General features: G+C 39.4%; 1 protein-coding gene across 6 annotated transcripts in view; it reads right to left on the reverse strand.

The window, feature by feature from the left end:
* Positions 1-9,088: 9,088 nt before the first annotated feature.
* Positions 9,089-27,044, reverse strand: part of ICA1 (islet cell autoantigen 1) — a 66,407-nt gene continuing 48,451 nt past the window's right edge. For 3 of the 6 annotated variants that reach the window (XM_088162210.1, XM_088162227.1, XM_014878491.2), the window contains 8 exons: positions 26,362-26,456; positions 24,294-24,343; positions 20,756-20,818; positions 20,596-20,637; positions 16,586-16,861; positions 11,717-11,809; positions 9,882-10,017; positions 9,089-9,259 (listed from right to left, as the gene is read on the reverse strand). In XM_088162210.1, the coding sequence (XP_088018336.1) occupies positions 9,896-10,017; positions 11,717-11,809; positions 16,586-16,861; positions 20,596-20,637; positions 20,756-20,818; positions 24,294-24,343; positions 26,362-26,456 (741 nt within the window). In that variant the 3' untranslated portion in view covers positions 9,089-9,259; positions 9,882-9,895. Of the gene's footprint in view, positions 10,018-11,716; positions 11,810-16,585; positions 16,862-20,595; positions 20,638-20,755; positions 20,819-24,293; positions 24,344-26,361; positions 26,457-27,044 lie in introns of all 6 variants that reach the window. The other 3 variants (XM_088162193.1, XM_088162217.1, XM_014878490.2) reach the window with 1 other exon arrangement.

Genomic DNA, 27,044 nt, shown 5'->3' on the forward strand with positions numbered 1-27,044 from the left:
GGGAAAGTACACGCATTGCATGTACAGTCATCCATACTTGGTACTTGGCTGAAGGAAGTTGTTTGATCAAAGATGGACATGTAGTTAAAATGTGTGTATCGTGTTTCTGTTTGCATTAGTGTAGTCAGTTCTGGAAAACTCTCTAGTTTGGAAGAGACTGTAAAAGGCTCAGGGAGGTGGTATAGGAATAAGTGTTGATATGTTTAAAATGAGATGATTTTACCAAGGATGTGCTCAAATACAGTTTTTATAAGCCTTAGTAACTTGTGATTATTTGGGGCATTTTACATTTTAGTTGATGGTAAAGAGGGAATTTTTTAACTACTCTAAGAATTCTTGCCTCCCTTAAAGAAGCACCTGCAATATTTTCAACTAGAGTGTTAACACATCTTTTAAACTGTCTGCAATAGGTTTTTGAGGGTAACTTTTGGCTTGTGGAAATTTTTGGTGTATCAAACATGAATGAGGTCTCCAGTAAAGCAGAGGTAGTTCAGTAGCTTTATTAGTTCTTATGATTTTGGGACCTCCTCTATAGCACCATAATAATGGAGAGGTGGTAAGAAACTGGAGAGTAGGAGTTGTCTTTTTGGAGTGCAACAGGTCACAGAAATAATGTGTTATTCAAGTGGGGCTGAGAGGAGGGAGTTTCCTCAGTAAAGGCCACATAGGAAGTGAGTGAATATGTGTTAAACTGCAAATTCAATTGATGACAAGAAAGAAGAGCAATCAGATGAAGCTGAATAGAGAGGTGACCCCATTTTTAAGAGTAGCTGAAGTTTTATCTCAGGTTGTACGAAGTTCTGATGGGAATTTTTAGGCTGCTTTATTTGTAGCCTGGAAAGCTCAGAGGCAGAGGAGCTGGAAACCTGGGAGAAGGTTGTGTAATCTCTTCTCCCCAGTGAATTAGAGACTGAGCTTCGTAACAAAGGACAATTAGGCTAATAACTGTAGAAAAGTAAGGGGCGGTGTGTGAGACATTTATTTTTGTGTATGTGCACAGTGAGGGGTGTGCTTAATCTTTTCAGTGATTTGTACAACTGTTTGTTGAAAATAGAGTTTGTTCAGGGCAACGTTAATACCCAGGGTAATCTATTTTTTGTACCTTTTGTTTTTTTTACTTCTCCAAATAAATAGTAAGTAAATAGCATCATCTAAATCCCAGACTGCCAGTTAACAAGTCATGTTAACTAAAACCGGGTGTCCATTTACTTTCCGCAGGTGAGATCTGAGCGCTCTTGATTATTTTATGGACAGAGGTTCTTTCTCCAAGGAGGAGAAAGCTGAAAGAAACTAGACCTCCTGTTAAAGTTTGGTGCCAAAAGGCTGGGTGGTGCAATTGCTCCTTTTCTGAGTTTTATTTGGTAAGAATTTCTAGTTGTGCCCTATGTCTGTGATACAGATGTTTCTCAGAGGGTGGGTAGCAGCCTCCCTTTCCATAAGGTTGGTGCTATCCTTGGGTTTGTCACTTAGGGAAGTAAGAACTTATGAAAGATTTTAAAAGGGTGTTGCCTTTGGAAACTAAATCCTGTTATTAGGAAATGGGAAGTGGGTGGAAGAAACACTTCAATCTGCTTTTGTGATTCTTTTGGATTCTAATCCATTGTACATCTCGAGAATGTGGAGATCCATTTATTTTGATGTCAGTTGCTGAAAACATAGGAAGCTTCATATGTAGCTTTCCATCTCTGACAGTACAGAGATGGTACCATACTGCCTACTTGACTGCATGGTTATATTTTGGATGGGGCATGGAGGTGTATTTTAAGGATTGTCACTGCATTCAGGGGCCCTTGTTCATGAAACGAGTTTGGGTACAATTGTGGATCTGGTTTTGGTTCTAGTGGAGAATTCCAAGGAGATAGTTTAAACACTTTTTGAATTGAGTACCTAAGAAATCGATTCTCTTCTAGGGAGGATTTTCTGTTTTTCCTCTCCTGCAAGGGAATACTAATCCTTTGGGGGTAGGGGAGTGATGAACATGGGAGCAGTAGGTCTTGCACTTTCTAGACATTGGGAAGCAAAGGCAGCTTAGACCCCTGATTTGTAGGGTAACCTGTATGTCTGTATTGGTACATACAGGATGTTCCTTGGGTTAGGAACACAGCAGATGCCTTAATACTCCAGAGGAGTATTAGCCTGGATGAATGTCATTTGTTCTCTAAATCAGGCCATCTGTAGATTGCAGTCTGTCCCTTTGGTTGCTTCCTGGATGAAAGGCTGTGAATGCTGCTCTGTATGATGACCTGACTTTGTATTCAGTGAGTGAGAAAATTTACCTCTAGACTGGCCAACAAACTGGTACCTCTGTCTGGCCATGGGGCTTTGTGGCACTGGCTCTGTCCTGTGGGTGCAGGTGTGCCAGAGCAGGAGCTGTTGTCCATCTCTCACCCTTCACCATCATGGAAGTTTCCATTTCCCACCAGGGTATGTACAGGCTCTGCTGGCCCCCTCTGCATAGGAGTGTCATTTCCACCATCTCTGATGACTGGGAGACATTGTCTTCTTGGTGCAAACCAGGAAGAAACACCTGTGAACCTGGGCTCCTGCAGCTGTTGGCAGTTCTGGCAGCACCTTGGTGGTGGTGTGCACTGGGGACAGGAATATCATTACCTGAGCCATGGTAAGACTGGATAGCCCCTTGATGCTGTCATGGGTCAAGTGTTTGAGGGTTTTTTTTCTGATAGGCCCTGGTGCAGAAACTTAAGCACCTTGATAGAGATTTAGAGATTACTGATGGTGTATACATTGGATTAATCTTCCCTGAAGAAAGGCACTTACTCCACTCTGGCAGTTGGCCCTTGCAGAAAGGAACTCGGTTCGTATTGGTGCTGCTACACAATAGGACTTATTTTGGGGCCATAAAAGCATTTGCTTTTATCTTGAAACACTTCCCTTTTTTCAACTGGATAACAACCATTAAAGAAAACAACATTATATATGTCAACCTCAATTAAGGCCTGCATTAAATACTTCACATGTTTATGGGGAACAGAGAGGGAACCCAAACCATTTACAGACAAGCTCCACTGTTCATTAGAAACCACCCCAGGACAGACAGTTCTATCTGCTCCTCCAAATCTCAAGTAGGAAAATGACCATTATGGATTTTTACTGGTTTTCAATTGCATTTAATATTTGCTAACAGGATGAGCTAATAAAATGGATGGGGGCAAGACAGTCTGTAAAGCAGTCTTTAGTGCAGCCTTTCTTCCTGAATGCCTGTTTGCTTTTTAATCTTATTTCCTGTTATACTTGGTTTCAGCAACATTCTCATGGTTAAACTTCAAGCAGTGAGATGGATCTGCACACTCTGAGGTCTAGCCAGGCTTTGAGGCACAGCCCTAGTAACTTAAGAACATTGCAAAGGCTGGTGAAGCCAAGAGGTCTCCTGCCTCCAAGGAGACCCAGGTCACTTCCCTTAAAAATGAAAGCAAAAGCTGCAAACTGCTCAGGGCTGGAGGGGGAGGGAAGGTTAAGAATTAACAAAAGGAAGATTTTGTTCAAGGTGTCTTGTAATCATTTCCCTACATGAAAGAGCAGCAGTGACTGTGAGTATCTTGCATGTGAACTTGGCTGTGGTTTGGTGACAAGTAGAGGTGACCACGGGTCTTGCCTGAGGGCTGTGGTAGTGCTGCTGGCATCTCCCTCAGCCTCACACCCCTCTGTGGCCTCTGCTGCTTCAAATGTTATTTTTTGAGGAGGAGGGTGGCAAGTTTTCAGATCAGTGCCATTGCAGGCTCTTTTCCAGCTGGAATTGATGTGCCAGGACAGTGGTGGCCCATGTTTAGATGGGTTTGGGATGCTCACAGCCCTGGGCTCTGGGCAGGCTTTTGTGATTTTAGAGCACAGACTGGCATTTTAGGGGAAGAGCCTTGAATTGCTCCTCTGCCTCTGGCTCTTGCAACCATGCCTGCTGACTCTAAATCCAGGGACAACCTTGCAGAAAAGGCTGGATCAGCCCAAAACCCAGCTGAACTACAGATCAGAAAAGTCCCCCATGGGGCTTGTCTCATTCTTTGTGTTGTCTTCTAAAAATCTTTCTGAAAATCAAACTCTCACCTGCCACAGTGAGGGCTGCTCTCTGCTGTCTTTCTGCTCTCTGGCTTTGGTGTTCTGAAGCTCTGGTACTCAAGTTCAAGGCAGAGATGATAATGGGAGCACCACACAGACTGCCAAAACAGTCCAGAAAAATAAGCAGTTGTAACAGCAAAGTGGCTCATGATATCAGTTATGTGTTAAGGGTTTATTCTGAGGATTGTACTTGAAATAATAGGAGTTTGGGCTTTTTCCTTGTTGCATCCTGCTCCTGTTACCGTCAGCATGCTTGTTTCCTGCAGCCAGCTGTTATCCCACCCACCTAGATGGAGACAGGGTTCGATGATTTAATTGTGTAGCATTTTGAAACTTTTTACCTTGTTTCAGCCTGTTGATGAAGCAAGCATATGGCTTCCAACACCTGTCCTCAGGCCTTTCCTACTGCCATTACAGCTGAAGAAATCCAAAATAAAAGAAACACCCTGCAGAGTAAGTTTCTGGGATAGATGAAAGACTTTTGTTTAAAGAGAAGACTGGCTCTAACTTCTTTACCAGCTTAGGTAGGTCTACTCTCTCTTCTAAAATTGCTTATCTACTCTTTTTCCTCATTTTTTTGGGTGTTCCCTATCCCAAAAAGGATTCCCACAGCAACCAATATAAATGGCTGGCAAATAGTGTCAGCCAGGCTTTCACCTCCAAGTTATAGGATGCTTCTCTCAATTGAAGTCTTTTAATTTTTGCAAGCAGCTAAAACTCCAAACCCACTATGGATTAATTACAAGGCTGGGCCCATCAAGCTTTTGCTATGGTAGAACAGAGTTAAAAGTTGATGCAACTGCTGGGAGCTGAACACTGCTGTCTGGCAAACAGCAGCCTCCTCACTTGGTCGGACTTGCAAAATGGTTTGATTGGCAGGGACCTCTAAAGGTCTCTCTAAAGGACCTCTGCCATGGATGTTTTTTTTAAGAGATTAGGTTCTTCATAGTCCCATTGAACCAGACCTTGAACATTTCCAGGGCTAGGGCATCTGTCACTTCCCTGGCTAAACAGTTCCAATGTCTCACCACAAAATAATTCTTTCATATGTGCAATCTAAACCCTATACTCTTTCAGCTGCCTCTTTGTCCTTAGGCCCTGATAAAGTCTGTCTCAGTCTTTCTTACAAACTGTATATATTGAAAAGAAAGCCCCACAGTAAAGTTTCCCCCCAGAGACTTCTGGACCCCAGGCTGAACAGTGCCAGCTCTCTCAGCCTTTCTCCACAGGACAGCTGCTCCAGCCCTGCTGACTGGTTCATGGCCCTCCTCTGGACCCACTCCGCCAGGGAGAGCTCCTGTGCTGGCAAGTCTGACTTGTCTGACTTGAAGGGAGGGCTATACTGTAGCCCTTAGGGTTTGTAATTAGTTAGTGAGAGGAAAAGCCAATTTTATGCTTGGGAGAGCCCTGTTAATGAATGGCCCGGTAATGATCTGACTGACTGCAGTCCTTGGTGCTGGAGACTGGCTGGTTACCCAAGGCCAGACTTGCTGGACCTGCAAGGCCTGTTTGGCTACGGTGCCCTTGTTTACTGTCCCAGGAGAGGCCGTGTGTGTGTGCACTGTGCTGGGCTGAGCACATGCAGAGGCAGGATGGCAGCCCCAGCAGCTCAGTCGTGCTTGGGTGGCCAATGAGGTGCAAGACCATCTCAGCAATTCTGCTGCTCTGCTGAGGCAAAGCCTCTGTTGCTTGGCTGTTGGCAAGCCTGGTGGTTGCTCTGCTTCCTGCCTCCCCCATATGGTGGCTTGTTTAAAAATAAGACATTTACAAGGAGCAGAAGTTATAAAAGTAGGCTAACCAGAAGGGGATTTGCAATAAGTGCTTGGAAGTAAGCTTGAAGAAGTGAGGAGGGACCCAATACTGGCAGCTGCACCTATACCATGTTCATTCTTGCTGCTGCTCTGACATCTGATCAACTTTGGGAACTGCACTGAGAAGATAGGATCTTCCAGCTGCCCTTCCTGTGCTCTGGGGCTATTCAACCCCACATACCCTCAACAGCAAAACTGGACAGTACACCCACCATTCATCCCTTGGTCCTCCTCATCCAGTATCCCCTGGCACTCACAGTGGGATGTGATGAAAGGAAGCAGATAGCAGTCAACAGCGGCCTCAGGAAAAGGTGGCATGATGCCAGCACCTGGGTGCTGTGTCCTCACATCAACCTCCTACTCTGCTGAGCCTTTCCAGGCTCAGATCCTGTCAAGGCTTGTAGGCCATGACATTTTCTGTATTCCCACTTGGAGCAAAGCTGCTTGCTGGTCACCTTGTTGCTCAGGTGGTCCCACTTTTTCCTAGCATGTGCAACCCCTAATGTTTGAAGGGAATATAAAAGGACATTTAGGAAAGGCAGTTGGCTGCTTGTGGCCAAGTGGTCTACTTCAAAGTACCTTAGTGTCATGCCCATACAATGTTGGATATGGGAACAGCAGAAAGGAACAAGGTAAGTCCCATTCTACTCTGTTGAAATAAATCATGGTCATTTCACAAGGCCAGAAAAGTTACTTTAAAAAGTTGCCTGGTAGTTTTCTCTATGAGCTGTTCAATTGCCACGGCTCAGTCCAATTCCTCTGAAGCAGCTGCTCTGAGAATTGTAAAACTTTGAATCATCAGAATCAATTACATCAAATTTAATAAACTTCACAATAAAGACAGTTAATCAATTGCCACTGTTTTCATCTGCCATAGGGCTTCTGCATCTGTTTTTATTTTAAAACAATCCACTACTGAACCAGAATATGCAACTGGAATGAAGCATATTAAATCAAGATGAACATTATGGGTGTAGAAAAATCAATCCATAATTTTCCCAGGATGATGAACTGCCCTGTCATCCCAAGCCTGAAAGCAGAGCACAGACAATCCTCTCAGTGGCACTGGCCTGGGAGTGACTCGACAGCCTCGGCTGCTGATGAGCATGTGCCAGACACTTCTTTGGTAGTAGGGAAGTATTGTTTGTAACTCTGTACTTTGCATTATCTATATTTATTTGCAGGATGGTAGTTTTCCTGCTCTGATTTTCAACTTCATTAAATCTTTATTATGATAATGCATTGTACACAGGGATTTAAATTGCTTTTCTTTAAGCAAAATCAATGACATTTTAAATACCACTGTCTTGTTTCCTTCTTGTTTTTTTTTTTCATTTGAAAGTGTGAAAAATTGCATTGCAAATGATTCAAAGCTTAAGTAATTTCAAAAATTACATATTACAAGAAATCAATGCTTAATATGAACTACTAGTGCACTTCGTGTGAGGAGGAGGGAAAAGAAAAAACCTTGCACCTGTGGTTTGACTTGTGTAAAAGGGATGATCATTCTGATGCCTAAAAACAAGATAAGGATTTAGAACATCATTAGCTGAGCCTCTGTAATGCTCTTAATTTTCCCAGTCAAGACAGGAGTTTGGTTTTTTGTGCCTTGTTTTGATTGTTTTGGGTTTTTTTTTTTAATATCTTGGAAGTCTAGAATGTGACCTAAAGAACAAACATTTTCTTGAGTCTTTAGGAGCAGTTAATTGGTTATTTTGAACTCAATACAGCCTCCTCTCTGCTTTTCACCTAACTGCTTCAGCTATTAAAAATGCTGGAGTGGATTGGCCACAAATGTTTTAGAAACTATCCAGACAAATGTAATCCACAGCAAATTTAACAACCACAGACTTGCTTAAAGTTGCAAGAATCTGTTTAATGATTTTGTGGTAACCCAGCTGGGCTGAAGAGCAGCCTGGCTTTCCCTTGAGTGCCTGACACTGACATTTTTGGCATTGCAGATAATTACAGCTTGGGATGAAGAGGATTTTGGGCAAACAGTCTCTGTTATGAGTACAAACTACACTCCTAAGTGTGAGTGCACCCCCGTGTAACCCTTAGGTATTTCCCAGTTAAGTCCCTTTGTGGATGTCTTATTTAGTGCCAGAACTGCAGCCCAAAGTTGTGAATTCAGCCATTTCCCAGTGCTCAAGAAAGAGAGTGCAGAAAAGGCAGCTCACTGAGCACGGAGCTGCCAGTACTGAAGAGCAGCAAATACTGTGGAAGGAACCAAGTTTTACCTTTAGAAGGAGTTCATTATATCAGATTCCTGGTCTTACACACCTCAGGGCCCCAGCTGGGCTAGGGACTGGGCAAAGAGAAGATCAGACCATCTTTTCCCATTAGACAGGAACAACTGAAGTATTTAGACAGTTCCAGGTTATGGGATGGGATAAGGAACATGACAGTTTGAACAGGGGTGTTTAAGGCTTGCTGAGGGTTGAGCCTGATTAACTCTGGTCAGTCCAACCTCACATTCACTGCTAGCATGTGGCGTTTTAGGTAGGAGGCACAAAATCCACATTACTGCTGCTCAGTGCACACATCCAACAATGTTCTGCTGCACTCAAGAAGCTGGCAAATTCAGTAAACTTGTATATTTCTGTAGTTATTACCTATTAGGCCATTAGGCAGGGATTAACTGAGTGTACAGCTGTGAAACACTTCACCAATGTAAAGGGAAATCAAGCAAATTTTAAAAGGCTGAATAGAATAACTTGTAAAGCAGGTCCTATATACTGCACAGAGCTTGTGATCTTAACTGGCTACTGACACATCCTCAGGGTGGCACCAGGGCACGTCCAGGCTGGATATCTGGAAGAATTTCTCCACTCAAGGGGTGGTCAGGCATTGCACTAGGCTCCTCAGAAAGGTGGTGAAGTCATCATACCTGGAAGTGTTCAAAAGGCAACTAGACATGGCACTGAGTGCTGTGGTTTAGTGGCAGGGGAAGTCTTTCTTCCAAGGTTGGACTCAACAGTCTTGGAGGCCATTTCCAACCTTTATGACTCTATGAGCCTTTTCCCCTTCTTTTGCAGGTAAACAAAGGGACACCACATTCAGTTCACATTTTCTCACTGTCCCTCCTACTGGATTACTATTCAGAAACAAAGGGTTCAGTACTGTCTATAAACTGGCCATCTTTATCTTCAGATGCTTGTTATGTACCAATTCAACAGCACAACAGCATTCCAGTGGGAATAAAGTTGTGGTTTTTGTCAAAATCATTTTATTAAAGAGTTAATGTCACAACAAGCTTAAAATAACACATGCTTCAGAAATAAACTGGATGAAAAATTCTCAGAACAGAAACAGAAATGGATTGAAGGCATGGCAAAGCATCAGTTCCAAGAAACTTCTGCAAACAGGTGCAAATTCTGTTGGTACAATGGAGAAAAAACTCAGAAAAAGAAGCCTCCTGGGCACAACTTCTTTTTATGTAGTGCAGTTTGTCAAATAAGTTAGATTGGAAAGGGCACAATTTTGATGGCTGCACAGACCCAAATTTACTTCTTCAGTAATTAGCTCCAGCACAGCTTTTTCAACTGTGAGTACTAACAAATTTAGTTGACATCCTAACACAGTAGTAATAGATATATTATATACATGATAGATGTTTGACTCATGCAGCCTCTTCAGTTACATGATTTTTTTAAATTTACTCAAGAAACATTATAAAAAAATAGGTTTGCAATTTGTATTTCACTTCAGTGTTAGCTCCACATCACCCCAGGCAAAGACAGTGTTTCAGCAGACAATCTAATTTGGCAAGAAATCTGCCCTAATTCTTAACCTCATTTTTGTAAGTCCACATAGAAAATAAATGCGAACTCTTTATACAAAACAAGAGCATATAACTGTACCTATAGAAAAGGGGATTAATTCCCTTTAATTTTATTATCATGGCACATACTTCATAGTTTCACAACAGCATAATAATTTTCATTTAGTTTTTTTAAACTCCAAAATAGTGTTGATGAAGGGAAGAATATGAGTTACCAGAGGCAGCTGACTCATGCATTAAGCAATTCATGTTCTTTATCAGTTTTCCCAACAGCATCAGGATTGGATAATGGGTCAAGGTCAGCAAAGAGACTGAACCAAGCAGTCAAGTCTTTAGGATTCTTTGTAGATTCTGGGGGAAAAAAAGAAAAAAAGAAAGAAAAAAGAAAGAAAAAAGAGATGCACAGACTTGTCAGCTATTTTAAAACAAAACTGACTGAATGTTTGACTGAGGTCAAACAAATGCCACGCTATTGTTTAATTTATTACCAAGGGCACTTCTGACAAGAAAATCAGAATGAGTGATTGCATTTTAAAACACTATCTTTGTCAGAATATAGAACTTTAGTAAGAATGTTTTACATATCTGCTATGTATTTTATATGGCTTCTGCCATGATAAGTACAGAACACTTTACATAGAAATATAAACAATCTCACTCTCTCTAGCTTTGTTCCATGAAAGGTATTTGAGTGTGCCCCTGCATGCCTGAAAACAAGCAAAAGGAAAGTGAAGGCAAAATTTACTTTCAACCTCTCTTACAGGACTAAATTCCTTTGCCTAAATCCAATTCATGTGACTGTTCTGTCTCCCCTGTAAGCAACCAACAAGGTCATTACTCATCTGGAATGAAGTTTTAATGGGAAGGCATTGGCTGGAGAGAGAGAGGGGTTATATTTGATAGGCAGTCTCCAGTACAGCTTCTAGTATAATTCTGATGGATATAGACAAAATGTGAATAGGAAATATATCCAATAGCAGCTGGACTATTGCACCTGTGTGTCCACACTGATGTATGTATTTCACAGAGGTCTCCTGCTTGCTTTTATTCCAACAGGGAAGATGTTCAGGTTAAAGCAGTAACAACTTTGGCTGCTATGAAAAAGGTACATCTCCACTTGCTTTGTTTTTGTGGCCCTATGCCCAACGTGTATTACACTGACAGTGAAATAAGATATGTTCTTCTCTCAGAGGTAATGGCACATCTTTTGTGACAAAAAGAATTTACAGAAAAATAGGCTCTGCCTGGCACGACACTCCTCTTGGTACCTGCCACTTTCAGAACCACAGATTTCCAAATAGCTGAAGGCCATTCCTTTTGCTGGAGCCAGTCCTGTGCCTGCATAATCGCACTGATTTCCAAAAGTTTCCAAAACACCTTAACCCTATTTTTGTTTTTTCTGCTGAGCTAAAAAATCTCAGGGGAAGGAATACATGTCACCCCTTTCTTCAGTATCATCAAATGTGAATGCATAGAACTGGCTACACACTGGCAACAGAATTCAACATAATTCTTGTTCAATTATCCAGAAAATCCTAGTAAAAAATCAGCAAGCCTTTGTCTCAGTAGATGGCAGGACTATGCACTCTTGGCTCAGTTGAACTGAATTAAGTTTTAAACAGACGATTACCAATATTATATATGTTTATTAAAAAAAATTGCAATTAGGGCTCTTCTGCCTTTAGCAGCAGCCTGTATTTTAGCCACAATGCTAAATCTTAGACCTTAAAAACATTGTTTAGCTCAAAGTGCATGCAAATGCTATTCGGTGTGACTCAAAACTAGGTAAAAGAAACTAGCTTCAACTCCTTTGTTATACAGTAAATTACTCTTTTGACATGCTATTAACACTAAGCCTACCAAAAATATACACAGACACACATATCATACAGCTAATCAAGGTGAAACAGAGTAATCAGGGAGCACAAGACTGAAGTTCTACAAAAATAAGTTCTAATACCACAGTAACTGAGAAGACATGAGACACTATACAAGACACAAGAGCTAAAAAAGAAAAGCCAAGTAAATGAAAAAAATACATGACTATCACCTTTCCCAAGCGTCTTGTCATTCACATTCAGGCTGTGTGGTTTCTGTGCTGGCTGTGGTATTGATGGTGGGCTCACACTGCTGGCTGCCCATCCTAAAATTCAGTAATACAGCAGCATTAGTGTGAGGAGTTACTTTGTTAACTCCAACACCCCAGTGTCTGGCAGCACCAGACAGAGGAGCAGAGTATTACATTACATTACGTATTTGTCCTTGTACACACAAAGTCACCGGTCAGACCTGCACAGGAGCAACATCTTTTTCAAGAGAGTATCTGTTGATCACTTTCATCATCTCTAGCCAACTATAGCCTTTTCAAACCTTCCTCCTGGCTAGAAAAGACTTTTGTTTCTCTTCTAGAATTATAGTTAATACTCATTCACAGAAAAGCCAGTTCAGTAATCAAATCGAACACAGCTGTAGGGAAAAGAGTCACTTGTATTTGGGTGGAAATACCACACATAATAAACATTTTTTTCCAAGTCTAAAGACTTTCATTTCATCTACTGTTCCAGACAAAACCTTATTTAGAGACCCTAGACTTTTTAGGGTTTTTTTTCAGTAATTCTGGAAAAAAAGATAGTTCATTGCAAAACACTGAAGAATTAAATTCAATATTAATTACTTCAAGTTAATTTAAAACTATATTTTAACGGAGTATTTCTTTTTGCTCTTTATTTGAAAGGAGCTTCTCAGCAAGAAGAGAGAAACTATGCAGGAAAAAGTGAAATAATTTTTTGTTCTTACTTGCATATTCTATATCCACAGAAGAGTAATGATAAATACAGTTAATGAGGCCAGATGGACAGGTTGGCAAAATGAACCAGGGGTAGTATACTGCAGAAACGTATTAGGAAAAAAACCAAAACATTTTTTGTCCCTTGCTTAGGGTATATAAATTCATGTCCTTTATTATATTTAGAGGACTGGAGACAGTATTTCTAATTTAATTAATAGATCTTTTAAGTTTGGCCTGGTCAATTATCCATCTAATTTGGCAGTATCACAAACAGGATGCTCATCTATGCACCCAGTTACCATTTCCTTATTCAGTATATTTTCTACAAGTTCGTTCTTTCACATCCTTTTTTGCTCTTTTTGTCCTTCCTCCCCTTACTTTCTGGTCTTTTGCGAGTCCTGTCAGATATTGGCACCCAGCATCCTGACAGGTAATGCAACAACCACATCAGTCACATCAACCCTTCCTCTCTCAGTAGATTATTCTCATCACTCTCTGATCTTACCTTGCTATAAAAGCCCAAGCTATGTTATAAAAAGAGGCAAGAAGAATTTTTCTGTAAAATCACAAATTAGGAAGGAAATTAAAAGCCACAAACATCCTCTGTATCTCTAAGGAAACTAACCAAAAACTTTTTCAAAATCTGGATGCAGAGTGCTCACACATACTTGTTCTAGATGAAGGTGATAAAGGCCTGTGAGCCTGTCTGTGCCCCTTGAAAGTGAGATTTTAAGTGTTTAATCTTTCAAATGAGCAAATCTGAAAGATAAATAATGGAAAGCATGGCATTACCCCTTCAGAATGACAGACTTTTCCAGGCATTTTCTCTGCTTGTGTTACAAACAAGCATGGTAGAGGACATTATATACAACTACAGTAGACTGCAATGATTTTGTGTGGAGATGCATTGTGAGAAAGTGTTTGATATGGCAATGAATGACAACTGGTAAATTCAGCTGCTTAAACAAAGAGGGCCAAATCCTAATCTGACAGAAATGTATGGGAGCTCTGCCAGAAATTTCCAGTGCAAGTCCCAGTGACTCCAGCAAGATCAGGAACTGGCTCCCTGTGACATCACTGATGTTCCTCTTCACTGGTGTGCTTGGCAGGTCAGGGAGTGAAAGAAACACTTCAGACCAGTGAACTCCTTTGGAGCCCTGGCTTTTTTTGAGTCCCTGGACTATGGCCTGGTAGGCAGCATATCCATGACAGATGCTGTGGCCTGGCTGTCATTTAATGAAATGCAGGTAGCTCAAGAGCCACTTAGAAAACAAGCAACAAAAAAATCCAACCAAATACACTCCAGAAAAGATGTGATGCTTTCATAATGAAATTACTGATCTATGAAGGTACTGGGAAAGACTGACATAGAATTTTTATTAAATACTTTCATGAATTATATTTTTAGGCAGCTACAGAGAACAACTTTGTCTTTCAAAACCAAACCGCAGCCTATCAGTTTGAAAGCAGTTGTTGGCCCTAAGCCTGTTTTGGTTTGCCTGCTCACAGGATGGCTTTGTTACGTGACCAGACAAAAGGTTATTGCCAAGACAGCAAGGAAACCAAACAGCTTGCTGTCAGCAAGCATCTTCACCAACACTGCAATTATTAAATTTAGAAAAGGAAATGGTGAGCTGTGCATTTTCTTACCAACTAGAATACATGCACATGTAGGGAAGATAAAGAAGAGCCCTTAATGGTACGAATGAGTAAGTAAATGAGGCCATAAACATCATGAAAAGAGAAAGCCAATGCTCCCTCTGAAAAAGTAGAAAGGCCACTTAACTACAGAGCTGTATCTGGAGGAGAATCTAAAAGATACGTTGGGAGCATGCTTTGTTTCTGTTATATATATATATATATATACAGACACACATTTATATGTATTTCAAACCAGCACCTGGTAGCCCCATAGCAATTCAGAGTCCCATTGTGCGGGATCCTGCCTATAAATACAGCCAGAGAAAACTCTGAGCTGGGAATTCCTGACCGTAACAGTTTATAACCTGCACAGCATTGTGCCTGTTTTACAGATTAAGATCTGAGGCAGAGAGAAAACAAAGCCCCAAAGATTTATGAGTGTGCTTAACATAAAATAAGTAAGTAATCCCACTGAAGTTAATAGAAAAGTTAATGTGCTTAAAGTTAAGCATGTGAGTTTTAAGAATCTTTATGGTCTTAAGGCCAAATTCACACAGGAAGTATGCAACATTGGGGCTGCAGTGTGGCACCTCACACTGAATAATTATTAAGCAATCCTACCAGTTAGGGATAAAAAATGCAGGAGATGTACCCTCAGTAAAAATGTAATTCATATATTCTAATATTTCCAACTTGTACGTCTGGATATGCTTATACTCCAGTTAGTATTTAAAAAAAAAAAGTCTCTCCATATTTAATGATAAGGTCAAATTCGGAAAGAAAAGTTGTGAAGTGAAATGAAAGATTAAAGCTGAGTTTCTACAAAATATAAAATGGACCAAATTTCATCTTCTGTTAAAAAACAGGAAACAAAAAACTTGGAAATATTTAGAAAGATAAACAAGAAACAAAACATTTAGAAAGATTATTTTCAGCTACAATCACTTAGCTGATAAGCCCTGACTTTTCAAATGCTGGTACATCAATTACCACAGTCTTCTGCCAAAACCTTGGAAACCCATTTAAAAATATCCACTTATTTTACCCTTTATTTTTATTTTTTACTCAAAAAGATTTTGGGATACTATGTTGACTGGAATGGATTTTCCATTTCTAGTATTCCTTGAATGTAACATTACTGAATTCTGATTCTGAAGTCTCTAACACTGCACCCAATGGGAGTGCAAATGAAAGCTCACAGCCACCTCAGAAAGGATGCACAACTCCACTTGCTGTTTATGCCTAAAAAATACTTTTCCTTTAAAAACACATTTACATTTAAAAATGGAAATTACACTGAAACGTAAAATATATTTTAAAATACGTAAAGCTGTGAAAATAACCAATCTCATAATATTTCTGTTGCTAATTTTAGTAATTTGCTTGAAAATCACGTACCTTATAAAAATCCATCTAAAATTGTGCATCATTACAAATGCACTCTCCCATTTTTCGTTTAAGTGCTGAAGCCAATGAACTGAGGTGTCTTGCTCTAAGAGTGCTGGCAGTAACTGCATTAATTAAAAAGTAAGTCTGACTTTCTTATTCCTGCCAAAATGTCACAGGTCATTTTACATCGTTGTATGACTCTTCCAGCTGCATGGGTTCCAAGAAACAGTCTCCAGGACAAGATCAGCCTGCTGCTCTTTCCTATATTGCTCTTGCCCAAGTGAGATTTAAATGACTTGGGACAGAGCCCGAAAAGGCAAGGTCCCCTCCAGCCTGCAAAGCCCTACAGAAGATCCAGCCAAACTGCAAGGAGGACAAAGGTAGGTGCTGTTGGCTGTTTATCACCAGCCTGCCTTCCTCCCTCCCTTCCTTCCTCAAGGCCAAAGCAGCAGCAGGAAGGCTCTGCCCTAGTTCCCCTCCTTTCTTTTCCCCAGCAGTAGCTTGGAAAAGCCAAGAGAATTAACTGCACAGAAGAAAGAGTTGCACCAGTAACCAGTCTGGAAGAGAAAGCCACCAATATGTTTGCTAGGATGAGATAACCCATTCTACCTGACACATATCCCTACATGGAATGGTATAGGATACTTGGGGGGGGGGAAGCAACTGATATTTACATAGTTTAAAAATAGCATCCCCAGACAAAAGACAGTAATCATTTTTGGTTTCTTGGCCTCTTAACAGAGACAGAAGTTGTAATCAAATCAGTAGAACCTACTGAAACATATTTTCTGCTTCAGGGAAAAAAAAAGATCTCAAAGTTCTGCATAACATTTCAAGAAATTCCATGAAAACATTCAAGACAGTAATCCTGACTTTAGGTTTTGGATACTTCGTTCAAACACTGCATGAAAAGGGCTAGAAAAACAATTAAGTTACTCATGTAACTCATGTGTTTTTTCTCCAGGCCATACTCTGCTTTAATTTCAGGCACAATTTCTGCAGCCATGGCACAATATTAACTTTCACCACACTTCTACATTCCAGAAAACCATACTCTAAACCCTAACCCAAACATTCTGACAGAAGAAGAAGAGCTCTCACCATGTAAGGATGACTGCAAGTCATTCATGTTTTGGTCTAGCAGCTGTGAGGGCAAGTAGCCTGATGGGGCTGGTGCTGCAGATGATGAAGTGTTCTCCCCATCTCTAGCTGAAGAGTTCATGGTGAGATCAGCATCCTGCCCAAAAACAGCTGTCCACTCTTTGCTGAATTCCCCCTCATCCAGGGAGGAGGCGTTGAGGATCTCATTTAGTAACACCATGTCATCTTTATCACCAGGTTCTGGCTCCAAGGATCTCACAAACTTTTCCTTTGAAGCTGTCTCAGAACAAGAGAGTCAAGATAAATCAATTTTTTTCAGACAAAGTAAAGAAGGAACTTTTGAAAACATAACCAATCTAAGCTAGGTATGTTAACTGAGATGGAATATTTTTGCAAGAATATTTGTTTTCTTTTTTAGACTCAATTCTCTTGGGCATCTGGGTTCATACCTTATGCAACAAATAATTCCTTCATTTTCTAAGATAACCTCACTGCTATTAAGACTTGCTTCTTATTAAAAATAATACTACAAGTATGCTTAAAAATCTATTAAATACACCAAAATCATCACAGTCTAATATTTAAATCACTGGGAAATACTACTTCTATGTTGCTTCTTGAAACATTACACGAAAGTCTCAAAAAAACCCAGATTAGTATAAACTAAAAAAAAAAGTAGAGCTTGGGGTTTTAAGATCTCCCTTACGACCTTCCAATCAATGCTTGAATTACTGGGAGTATTTCCCTACAAAAAGGGTTAGTCTATCACAGTTAGATTTCTACACTGATCAATGCTGTAGTATTTTTTTTTTATTCTCATAAACTGTTGAGAAATAATTGGGGCTTGCTTTCCTTCTGATTGCCTGTGTTAGTTTTTCCAGCACCAGAACTGCAGCTGAAGAAGCTCTTAGATCACTTGAGCCACTGCTCCTTAAAAACAATTTTTTCCTATTTTAGAAATGCTAAATAGTTGTATAAAATACATGAAACTGGTAACCAGGATCATTATCCTTTTCCAAAATATTTTGAGAGTTAAAGAACTATGAAGGACCCCAAGAGTTATTTTACTTGGAAACATTTGGAGCTCCCCTGTGGAAGTCTGCAAGTCACAAAAATGGTACTTAACAAGGCTGATAATGCTACGTTCCTGAAATCCAGATCAGTTTATCTTAATTATGCTTGTTTCAAACTTGTGGTAAGGCACAGAAGCGACTTCAGTTTTCCAAAGTTTGGGTAGATCAGCTGAAATCTCCAATTTGCATTCAACTTACAGAATGCTTTTAACCCTTTTGAGTTGTGATAAAAGATTGACAGTAGCAAGTGTTTGCAACAGGCCATTTTACTGAAACTCAACAGCCTTCTCAGAAAGTTTCCTGGCAACAGCTGTAATAATCTATAATGAAATGGTTGAAGTTGAGTCAGAGGAGGAAAAAAAGCACAAAACTGTGTTTTAAAATAGGCTCATGCGTCAGCACACACACCTACGTACAAAGAAACAAATAAACCAACACACAATAAAATTATTTTATTCATCACTGAACTCAGCTGTGAGATTCAACTCCTTTCTAACTCACATTTTGATATATCTCTGTACTCCCTGACAGGGCCTAAAAATTAGAAATAGAAACATTAGAAACACATAAATTCTCCTGACGTTCCCCCTAGACTGTAACTAAAATACCACAGAAAACAATTTGTTCTTACGAATTTTCAGGCTGTTCTCCCATCTTCAGAAAAAGAGGAAAGAATATTGACATTGTCCAAGTACCTCCAATGCCCCCAAGTTATTCAGCAGGTAAATTCTCCCACAGGGGAAACACACCTGCTATTTCAGAGGCCCTTCTATGGGGCATCACCACCTCAAAGCTGCTCTCAGGAAGCCCCTACATGAACTTGCAGGGAGAGATGCAAAGGGAGCAGCATTTATAGCAGATCTGCTACGACACAGCACCAACACCACATGTAACCACAAGTGTCCTGAACGGAACCAATGCAGCAGCACAGCTCAGAGCCAAGCTCTGCTTCATCTGGGGAACCACTGCAGGAGCCCCATCTCTACTTTAGGAGCAAGTACAACATAAAGCTTTACACGTGAAGAGCAGTCAGGTCTTGCTGCAGAATGTGTAACCACCAGAAATCTGAGGAGTGACACATTTTGTGGCTCAGCAATCTTCCTGGTTTTCCTGTGGGGACTGTGCACCCGTGGCAGGGCAGGATAGGGTGTGTTCAGACTCAGGCTGCCCTGAGTAAGCAGCAGCAGCAAGTTTTACTCTTGTTTGCAATAAAGGTTATCACAGAAACCAGTCTTGCTTACCGAGATATTACTCATGTGGTATCTCTACCAGATTACTAGAATGATAGGGACTTTCTCACTTTACCCATAAATCCTCTATTACTTCTTTTCCTGTTTCTGTTTTCACTGCCCATTTTCAGTCAAAATCCTTTTTTCTGTCTGCACATGTTGCCCCAACCTTACAAATAACCATGAAAAAAATCCAAAGCTTCCAATAAAGCATGGAAAGAACAATGTGACTGTATTATTCTTGTAGTTGTTTGAACAAGCCTCTAGCAATGCTCACAATTCCTTTGTAAACATACCTCATTTTGCTGCTATTGAAAAAAAAGGGAAGTAAAACTAAAAATATTTACAACAGTACATGATTGGCAACACATGATGAAGACTTCCTTCTGAAACACACATGAAAATGCACTTCTACCTATAGTGCTTCACTTAAAATAGTACAATATTCATTAGCCTAAAGCTAGCTAAAGTGTAAAATGAGGGCAAATGGCTGATATTTTAACAGTGCCATAGTGATCCTTATCCAATGCAGACACCCCACAGCAGTTTTTGTATTAATTTAACTGTTTAGGTAAAGAAAAATGTGTTCTAAGTGGCACAGCCAAGCTTGTATGAGCAATAATTGTATGTATTATCTGTATCTCCACTAGGAAGGCCCAACAAGGAATTGAACCGAGTAAGAAGAAAACCAGAAGGAAAAAAATGCTACTATCAGATATGCACCTATCTTTTTTAATGACCACAGAAAAGAAGTCACGGTTACCTTACCTGTTCACAGATTAGGGCTGCTTCTGCAGACAGCTGAGGAACTTTCCTGGTGCCTGCCTTCATGGGTGATTCCCCACATGGATAATTTACCCCCCAGTGCAAGACACTGCCCATGGCAAATCCAAAATCAATGTGTTTGCAAATGTCCTTACCTGCTATGAAGGCTGTGATTTAAATGTTTAAAACCCCAAACCCTCTCAGTCTGACTGACTAAACCACACAAAGGGATTTTTTTTTTTTTGCTTCATTTGCTTGTTGACTTGCCACAATTGTTTTGGTTGTTGAAGTTTTTTTTACTCATTCTTCTGAGATGTATGAGTGAAAAGAAATTTAAAAATTATAGAAAGCACTCTGACTTCTTATGAAAAATTATAAAACTTTAACCCAGGTATTTCATAAGTTACCTGGTAAAACAGCACATCCCCTTGAGCTGCCAGGGATTTCACAGAAGTGTAAGGACAGCACAATGAATTTAATTAACTCACTGTCTTAAAGAAGTCACCAGTTCTTACGTGGTTTTAAGAAGACTACATTATTTGTTTCTGATATGTGCATTTTTAACACAAAATCTTGTGGTTACTAGTGTATTGCCAAGAGTTGTAGCACAACTAAAAAACCCAAATGAAATGTTATAGGAAGTGTAAGGTTTACATTGGAACCTACTTCAGTTGGGCAAATAGGATATAGTCCAGCCTACCTAACCTTGAATTACCTGGTAAAATTATTTTATCCCCAATAAGGTTTACTTCATATTATAATTATCAGGAATAATGCCTCTGCTGAGTTTCCTTTAACAGTATTTAAATACTGCAGCTGAATAATTTCATTCCACCCTTCAGATTATAGAAGAAATTAAGAACTAAAATCATAAGTATACTTGGCTACTATGACTGAAAAGCAAATGAAACAGATGAAACAGATATGCACAATCATATAATACCATTTTCTTCAGGTTGCAGGTCTAATAAATCATCTATAGCACCTAAAAAAAAAAAAAAAAAGAACAAATAAAGAAAAATTAAAAGCCACAAAGGAAGATTTGCAGTACACTGACAATCAGTATGTAAATATGTAAAGATAATTTTCTTAAGTGTCTTCACCTGAGTTCTGCTCGTGGTTACAATGTCCTTGTAATGTGGAGATGCCATCCTTGCCATCATCAGCTGTAATCAAGATCCATAAACATGTTAAATTGCACTTGGCAGGAGACCATGCTTATAAACAATGCCACTATAAGATCAACATGCAATGGTTGCTGGGATTCATGTTTTAAATGACTTATGTTTAAAATGAGCCTGGTCACAATGAAAGAAAGATCCAAGGTACATGCATTTCAAAGTGAGGCAAATTTCTGAGTAACAACTTGAAGGAGATCTTCCTTTGAGTCCCTGCCTGCTACACTACCCTCTCCAGGCTGAGTGCATCCAACTAAGGCAACTGCAACAATCAGACCTCCAGAAGCAGAGAAACTTCTTTAGAAGCTTGTACTTAAGACAGGAGAGTGCAAAAAAGTGCCGGGACCTTGTCACTCTCTAAACTGCCTTCCTTACAATGTGTTCTTCCTAATGATACAAACCCTGGGAACAGAGAGAAGTCATCTTTACCCAAGGTACCCCAAGTTAGGATATAAATAACAGCATCTCCTCTGCAGGGCAATAAATGGACTAAGACCAATAGGGAGTAAAATGTAGAGCTGAGAGTTACAGGCTGTTAGAGGTGAGGCTTAAATTCTCAGTAAGTTTCTTATATGAGACATGGAGTCAAAACAATCATCCAGATTCTGTTTATCAGTGAAGAGAAAGATACCTCCCTCACACAATTAACCCCATTTAAGACATGTAACAAAGCATGAGGGATGAGTTACTGCTGAATATGCTTTTTTTCTCCCTTATTAACTGTCGAGGAAATCTAGCTCCTAGACAACTAAGCCTGTAGATCCAAAGGCAAAGGTTTGGCCACAGTATTGCCAGAACTGGAAGGACCATCTGCTGGAAGCCTCACACAAGAGGCTGGAAAGGTGAAATAGAATTCTCTATTGTGGAATAACAACCGAATCCCAAACTCTTTCAAGAGAATTGCCGATCTTTTCCAATAGAAACTTCAAGGTGTGTTCAGAACTAAAGGAAACAGAACAGCTTGCTGTTTGTATCATTATCTTCATAAGGCCTTGCTAGGACAGAAATGTGCTCCTGGCACAAGAATCAGCTGGTCATTTAAGAACCCATGAGTACATCTGATTACACTCTATATACATACAGATGAGAGAGGGATAAACACACATGAACAAATATACATGATGCTTTCATAAGAGCACAATGCACAAAGCTAAAGGGGAAAATCCTTAAACTGTCTGGCAGAGGGGAAAAGAATATCAGAAAACAAAGTTCATGAGAAGTAGGGTATGGATGGGCACAATTCTGTACTGAAAAAGGTCCAACTGTTGCCCAAAGCCTGCCTTGGTTGAGTGGTAAACATGATGGAGCCAATCTTAAAGGTATCTGTAGTATAATAAGGGAAAATGCAGAGCAAATAATAAAAAAATGGAAGTTATGAAGTAAAAGTAATTGGTGAGGAAAACCAAGAAGCAACACAGCTCTCTCACTAGAAGCACTGTATCTGTATGACTTTAGAACATATAGGGTAATTAAAGAAAAAAAAAATCTTAGCAATGGCACAGACCTGCTGGTGTATGAAGATGGAAAAATTTAGAAGACCAGTTAGAAATATTTCAAAACACTTCAGTTCCTTTTAGGGGTGATGAATAAAGAGACAGAACAAGGTATGTATTTTATGGTGAAATATTTTACAGCCGTAACTAACTGAGATTCTAGAAAACATCTGCTAAGAAAATGTAAATCAGATTTTGTACCATATATATTAAAATATCTTGTCAAAGATATATCTGATCTAATTAATTGCAAAATAGGTGAAACTTAAAAATGGTGGAAAAGTCCTAATATTCTATCTTTATTACAAAAAAGCACCCAAACAACAACCATAATTAAACAGAGTGACTCAAGTAACTGCAAGTTACTGCAGGCTGATAGATCACCATTACTCCCAGTTGAAAGATGACAGAACGCCAGTATGGCATCCAGCAAAACAATGTGAGCATAATAAATGCTCCTCTAATAATTTACTGTTGATTTTATGACAAGCAGACCTAGTTGAAAAAAAAACAACAGCTAATTTAATTCTTCAATACAACGATGAGCTTTTTTCGGTAAAGATATTTGTTTAGAAACAACTTGACTTTGCACTGCACAGCCTTCCAGCTAAAAAGTTAGCACTGTGTAACATCTATAACGAACATACTGAATGGATTAGGAATGTGACAACTAACAGATGTCAAAAACACATTGTTAGGAGAAATAATTGCAAAGCAGAAGTGTTTCTAGTTTAGATCTGCAAGGCTTACTGTTTTATCCATTGCTAGTCAATGGCTTTAGCAGTCATCTGGAAGTAAACACAAAATCACTCTTGAAAAAAACGTGCAAACAACTAACAGACTATTAGAGGTGGTCAGTTACTCCACTCATTTGGTTTCTGTAGTCAGAGCTGAGAGAATTAAATACCACCAACTTGTAAGTTACATCTCCAGGACTAAGGAATATAAGCCATGCTGTAGAAAGGCCAAATGAATCCTGGAAAGCTATGACTAAAAGGAACTGAGTCTTGGTAAATAATGGATTGAGATATGAGCTTCAAACTTGATGTTGCAGCATAATGGGATGTTCTTCCTGGATACAGAACCAGACTGTGACTTTACCTTCTAGAAACATGACAGGTGAGAACAACATCAGAAATTTCTTGTCCAGCTATGTATTTCATATATGAAAAGGGATGTTGCAAAGTGGAATGGAAACAAAAACTTCAAAAATAAAGATGAGAGGATGAGTTCAAGACAGCAATACGATTAACCCACTGAAATAAACATTTGAGAGTAGTCCTAATTTTCATGTAGCACCTTTTAAGTATCTTAATAAAGAGTAAAATATAATGTATTAAAATTATTCTCCATTAATTTACTAGAAAAAGTTAGATCGTCTTGAAGATTTCCATGAATGAAGATTCTGCTTTTTACAGCACTTCACCACCCTCACTGGAAGCACTTGCTTCTTAGTATGTACTCAGAATTTCCCCTTCTGTCACTTGTATCTATTCCCTCCCTTCTTTCTCAGTGCACTTCCAACTGGAGCCCGGCTGTGTCACTGGGTAATAACAACACAAAAGGTCATTGGCAGCAGCTGAATATGATCTTGCCTGGCTTGTGGGCAGAAGGTCCACTGAATTCATCAAGTTTTTCAAAGGCTATAGTTTAATGACTGGAACAAACTAGTGAGCTAAGTGACACACTTCCCTTGTCTCACCTGCTAACCTTCAGATCCCTTTCCTGAAGGGTACATGCCCCATGTAAGAATTAGGCTGTGGAACACAAGCCGTTTGACCTGCCTGAGAGTGACTGAATGAAATGCAGTGGGATGTAACATGTAAGAGATTAATAGATTCTCCTGGCCTTTGGTTTTATGCATTTGCAGGGATTTGCTGGGTGAAGCTGATACAGGAAATAAACCAAACCCAACAAAAACCCCAAGAGTTACAGCACTTATGGAGTTATGATAACATGAAATGTAATACCTGAATAGTTCGACTCCTTGGTATGGCTCTCCTCATCTAATGAAATCAACCTTAATTTGAAAGAATAAGAAAAAAAAATGGGAAAATAATTCTAAGCCTCTAAAATAACAATACATTTTCCTCTTTCTCCTCAAATCATTACAGATTCATATCATTAACAAATAAACATTAATAACAGATGGACTCTTGCATTTCCTGGTTCTGTTGTTACCTTTTATTGTTTCATTGGCAGGTCTGTTGAAAATGAAAATTAGATTGAACTAGCAAATCCTATCAGCTTCCATTTTTAGTCTGACTCAATCTCTGCTGAAAAGTATGGTGTATTCTGCCTTTCCACATTTGGTCTTTCATAGCCATCACGAAGTAGCTACAACTGTTCCCCAGCCCCCTCCCCCTCCTTCTCCCCAAAAATGGCAACCAACCACTTTGTGCTTCTCTTTTTAACAGCAACTAATTAAAAATCAACAGTCAGGACAGTTTTGCCCCATGTCAGCAGATTTCTGTAATAACTGATCAGCAATGTTGATGAGAAAAGCTCTCAACAGGGAAAAAAAAAAAGGTGTAGTTTACATGCAATTCTTATACAAAGGTAATCTCTTCAAGGAAGAATACATACTTTTGAACTGCTATTACTTTGTGTAAAGCCATTCAAGGAGTAGGGACTGAAGCAGCCACAAGGCTGATGTGGTGATGAGAAGGACTGTGTGGGCACATTCCTCCTATCCTCTAGTGACGGGACAGAAAAAGGCACCTCCCCTGCTCTTGGGGGTAGGCCTGTGGTAGGGGAAAATTAAATTCAGGCCAAATTCTAGTATAATGAATGTTTACTGTGAACGGAATATTCATGAGGATTTAAAAAGTTTTGTCTTGTGTAATTCTTCTCGAATCTTAGATGTTTGTTTATGGTTTTAGACAGCAAAAGGGTGACATATTTTTTCCCTCACTTTTATGCCAGACAAGGACGAAGATAATCCATAAATAAATACAAGTACAGCCATGACATGGCATCTGATGCATTTCCTGGTAGGTGCCAACGCACACATCTTGCATAAATCACACATTAATTCCAGAACTTTATATTCAACACTGAGGAGAGAGCTATTTATTAAACTCTATTACTGTCACATGAGATGCAACAGATGGAACTAAGTGCTATGGAGACAACCACCTACCAAATGGTATTTGGTCAAGTCCTTTCTAATATCAACATACCAAATCTGACCAATTTATAAAGTGGTATTGGTCAGTGGTTCTGAATGGGAACCAGAAAAATGACTGAAAACCTGAACTCCATAAAAATCCATTATTGCAAATAGCTAAGCAAAATCCACTAATCAGTCAAGCTGTTCTCTGCTTTTTGACAACTGATCCTTTGCTGGGTGCTTCATTTAAGCAGGGATAGTCAAAACAACAGGTGGCAGCAGGATTATATCAACACTGCATCTCCTGGCAACCGATCCTGACGGTCAGGTAGGGGAGGGATCACATCTCTTTCTCCTGTTCTTCTCTCCCCACTGCAGTCCATTCATAAGTCTCTCTCAGCTCAGAGCTACAGGTAACTCAAAACTTGACAGCATTAGCTCACTTAGATGTACTTTATACTAAGTACCTACTGCTTCATTGGATTACTAACTGATGCTGTATACATTACAAAAACTAATTGCTACTCGGAGCAATCAGTAATCTATATCCTATTTCCAGGTGAAAGGAGATGCTGCTGAAAGGAGAAATACAATGCTCATATATCTGCTCCCATGTATAATTGTTTACCATTTCTTTTAATAAAGAAAAAATGATGCAAAAACTGAAAAAAAGTACAAAGAAAACTTGGAAAGATGAAAAACACGTAAGAGTTTTATGGGCCTTTTTAAAGCTCTTAATTTCATCATAAAGTTTATTAGTTTTCATGTACACATTACAACATCTCAGGAATTTTTGTATTGGGGTAACCAGTAGAATTAGACTAGACGTGTCTGTATCTCTACTTATGCTTGGTGACTTTAGCAACCAGGAAGCAGATTATAGACAAAAATACTTATAATTTTGATATACAGGACATGTGACTTACTGACTCTGCTGATCTTCCACTGAATTGGTGCTCTCAATCTGGTGGTCTTCCTTTTCTGCTTTTTCTGTTAGTTTATTCACAGGATCTTGCAAGCTCTAGATCATAACCATAACACAAATGTAAAGAAGAAAACCAATTAGAATCAGGGAAGCTAAAGTGCATCATTTGAGACCAAACCTGATTCTAGAACCAAAGAAATCAAGCAAGAATTGTTTTACACTAGATCAAAACTATATCTGACTCAAAACAAGCAGAATTAAAAGTGTTAGAAGATAGTAATTCAAATTGAGTCTGTAACACACTTTATAGAAGAAGGTGACACATGGCAACTTCTAAACTCATGTTCTGTTTCTAATATTTCTAAATTATTATTTCTAGGTAAATATTTCCTATATTTCTAAGTAAATCTATCTATACCATGTTCTTTGCTATTTTGGGAATTTGCTTATTTTTTCCCTCCTTCTTTTCCTTTCCTTAAGATGCAAAAATTTAATTCTTTACATCTGTTTGTTCCTCATATACTGCTTCTTTTCTTACTCTCTTTTTTCCCTCCACAATTATTCCCACAAACTTGGCAACTGCAGTGGTAGTAGGAAGATACTGCTTGTATCCTGAATCTGAAAACAAGGTTAAAATCTTGGATGATAGTTTGATGAAGGCCAGGTGTGAGACTATGAAACCCT

Source organism: Sturnus vulgaris, chromosome 1 (assembly GCF_052056855.1).
Source record: "Sturnus vulgaris isolate bStuVul1 chromosome 1, bStuVul1.hap1, whole genome shotgun sequence".
Lineage (NCBI taxonomy): Eukaryota > Metazoa > Chordata > Aves > Passeriformes > Sturnidae > Sturnus > Sturnus vulgaris.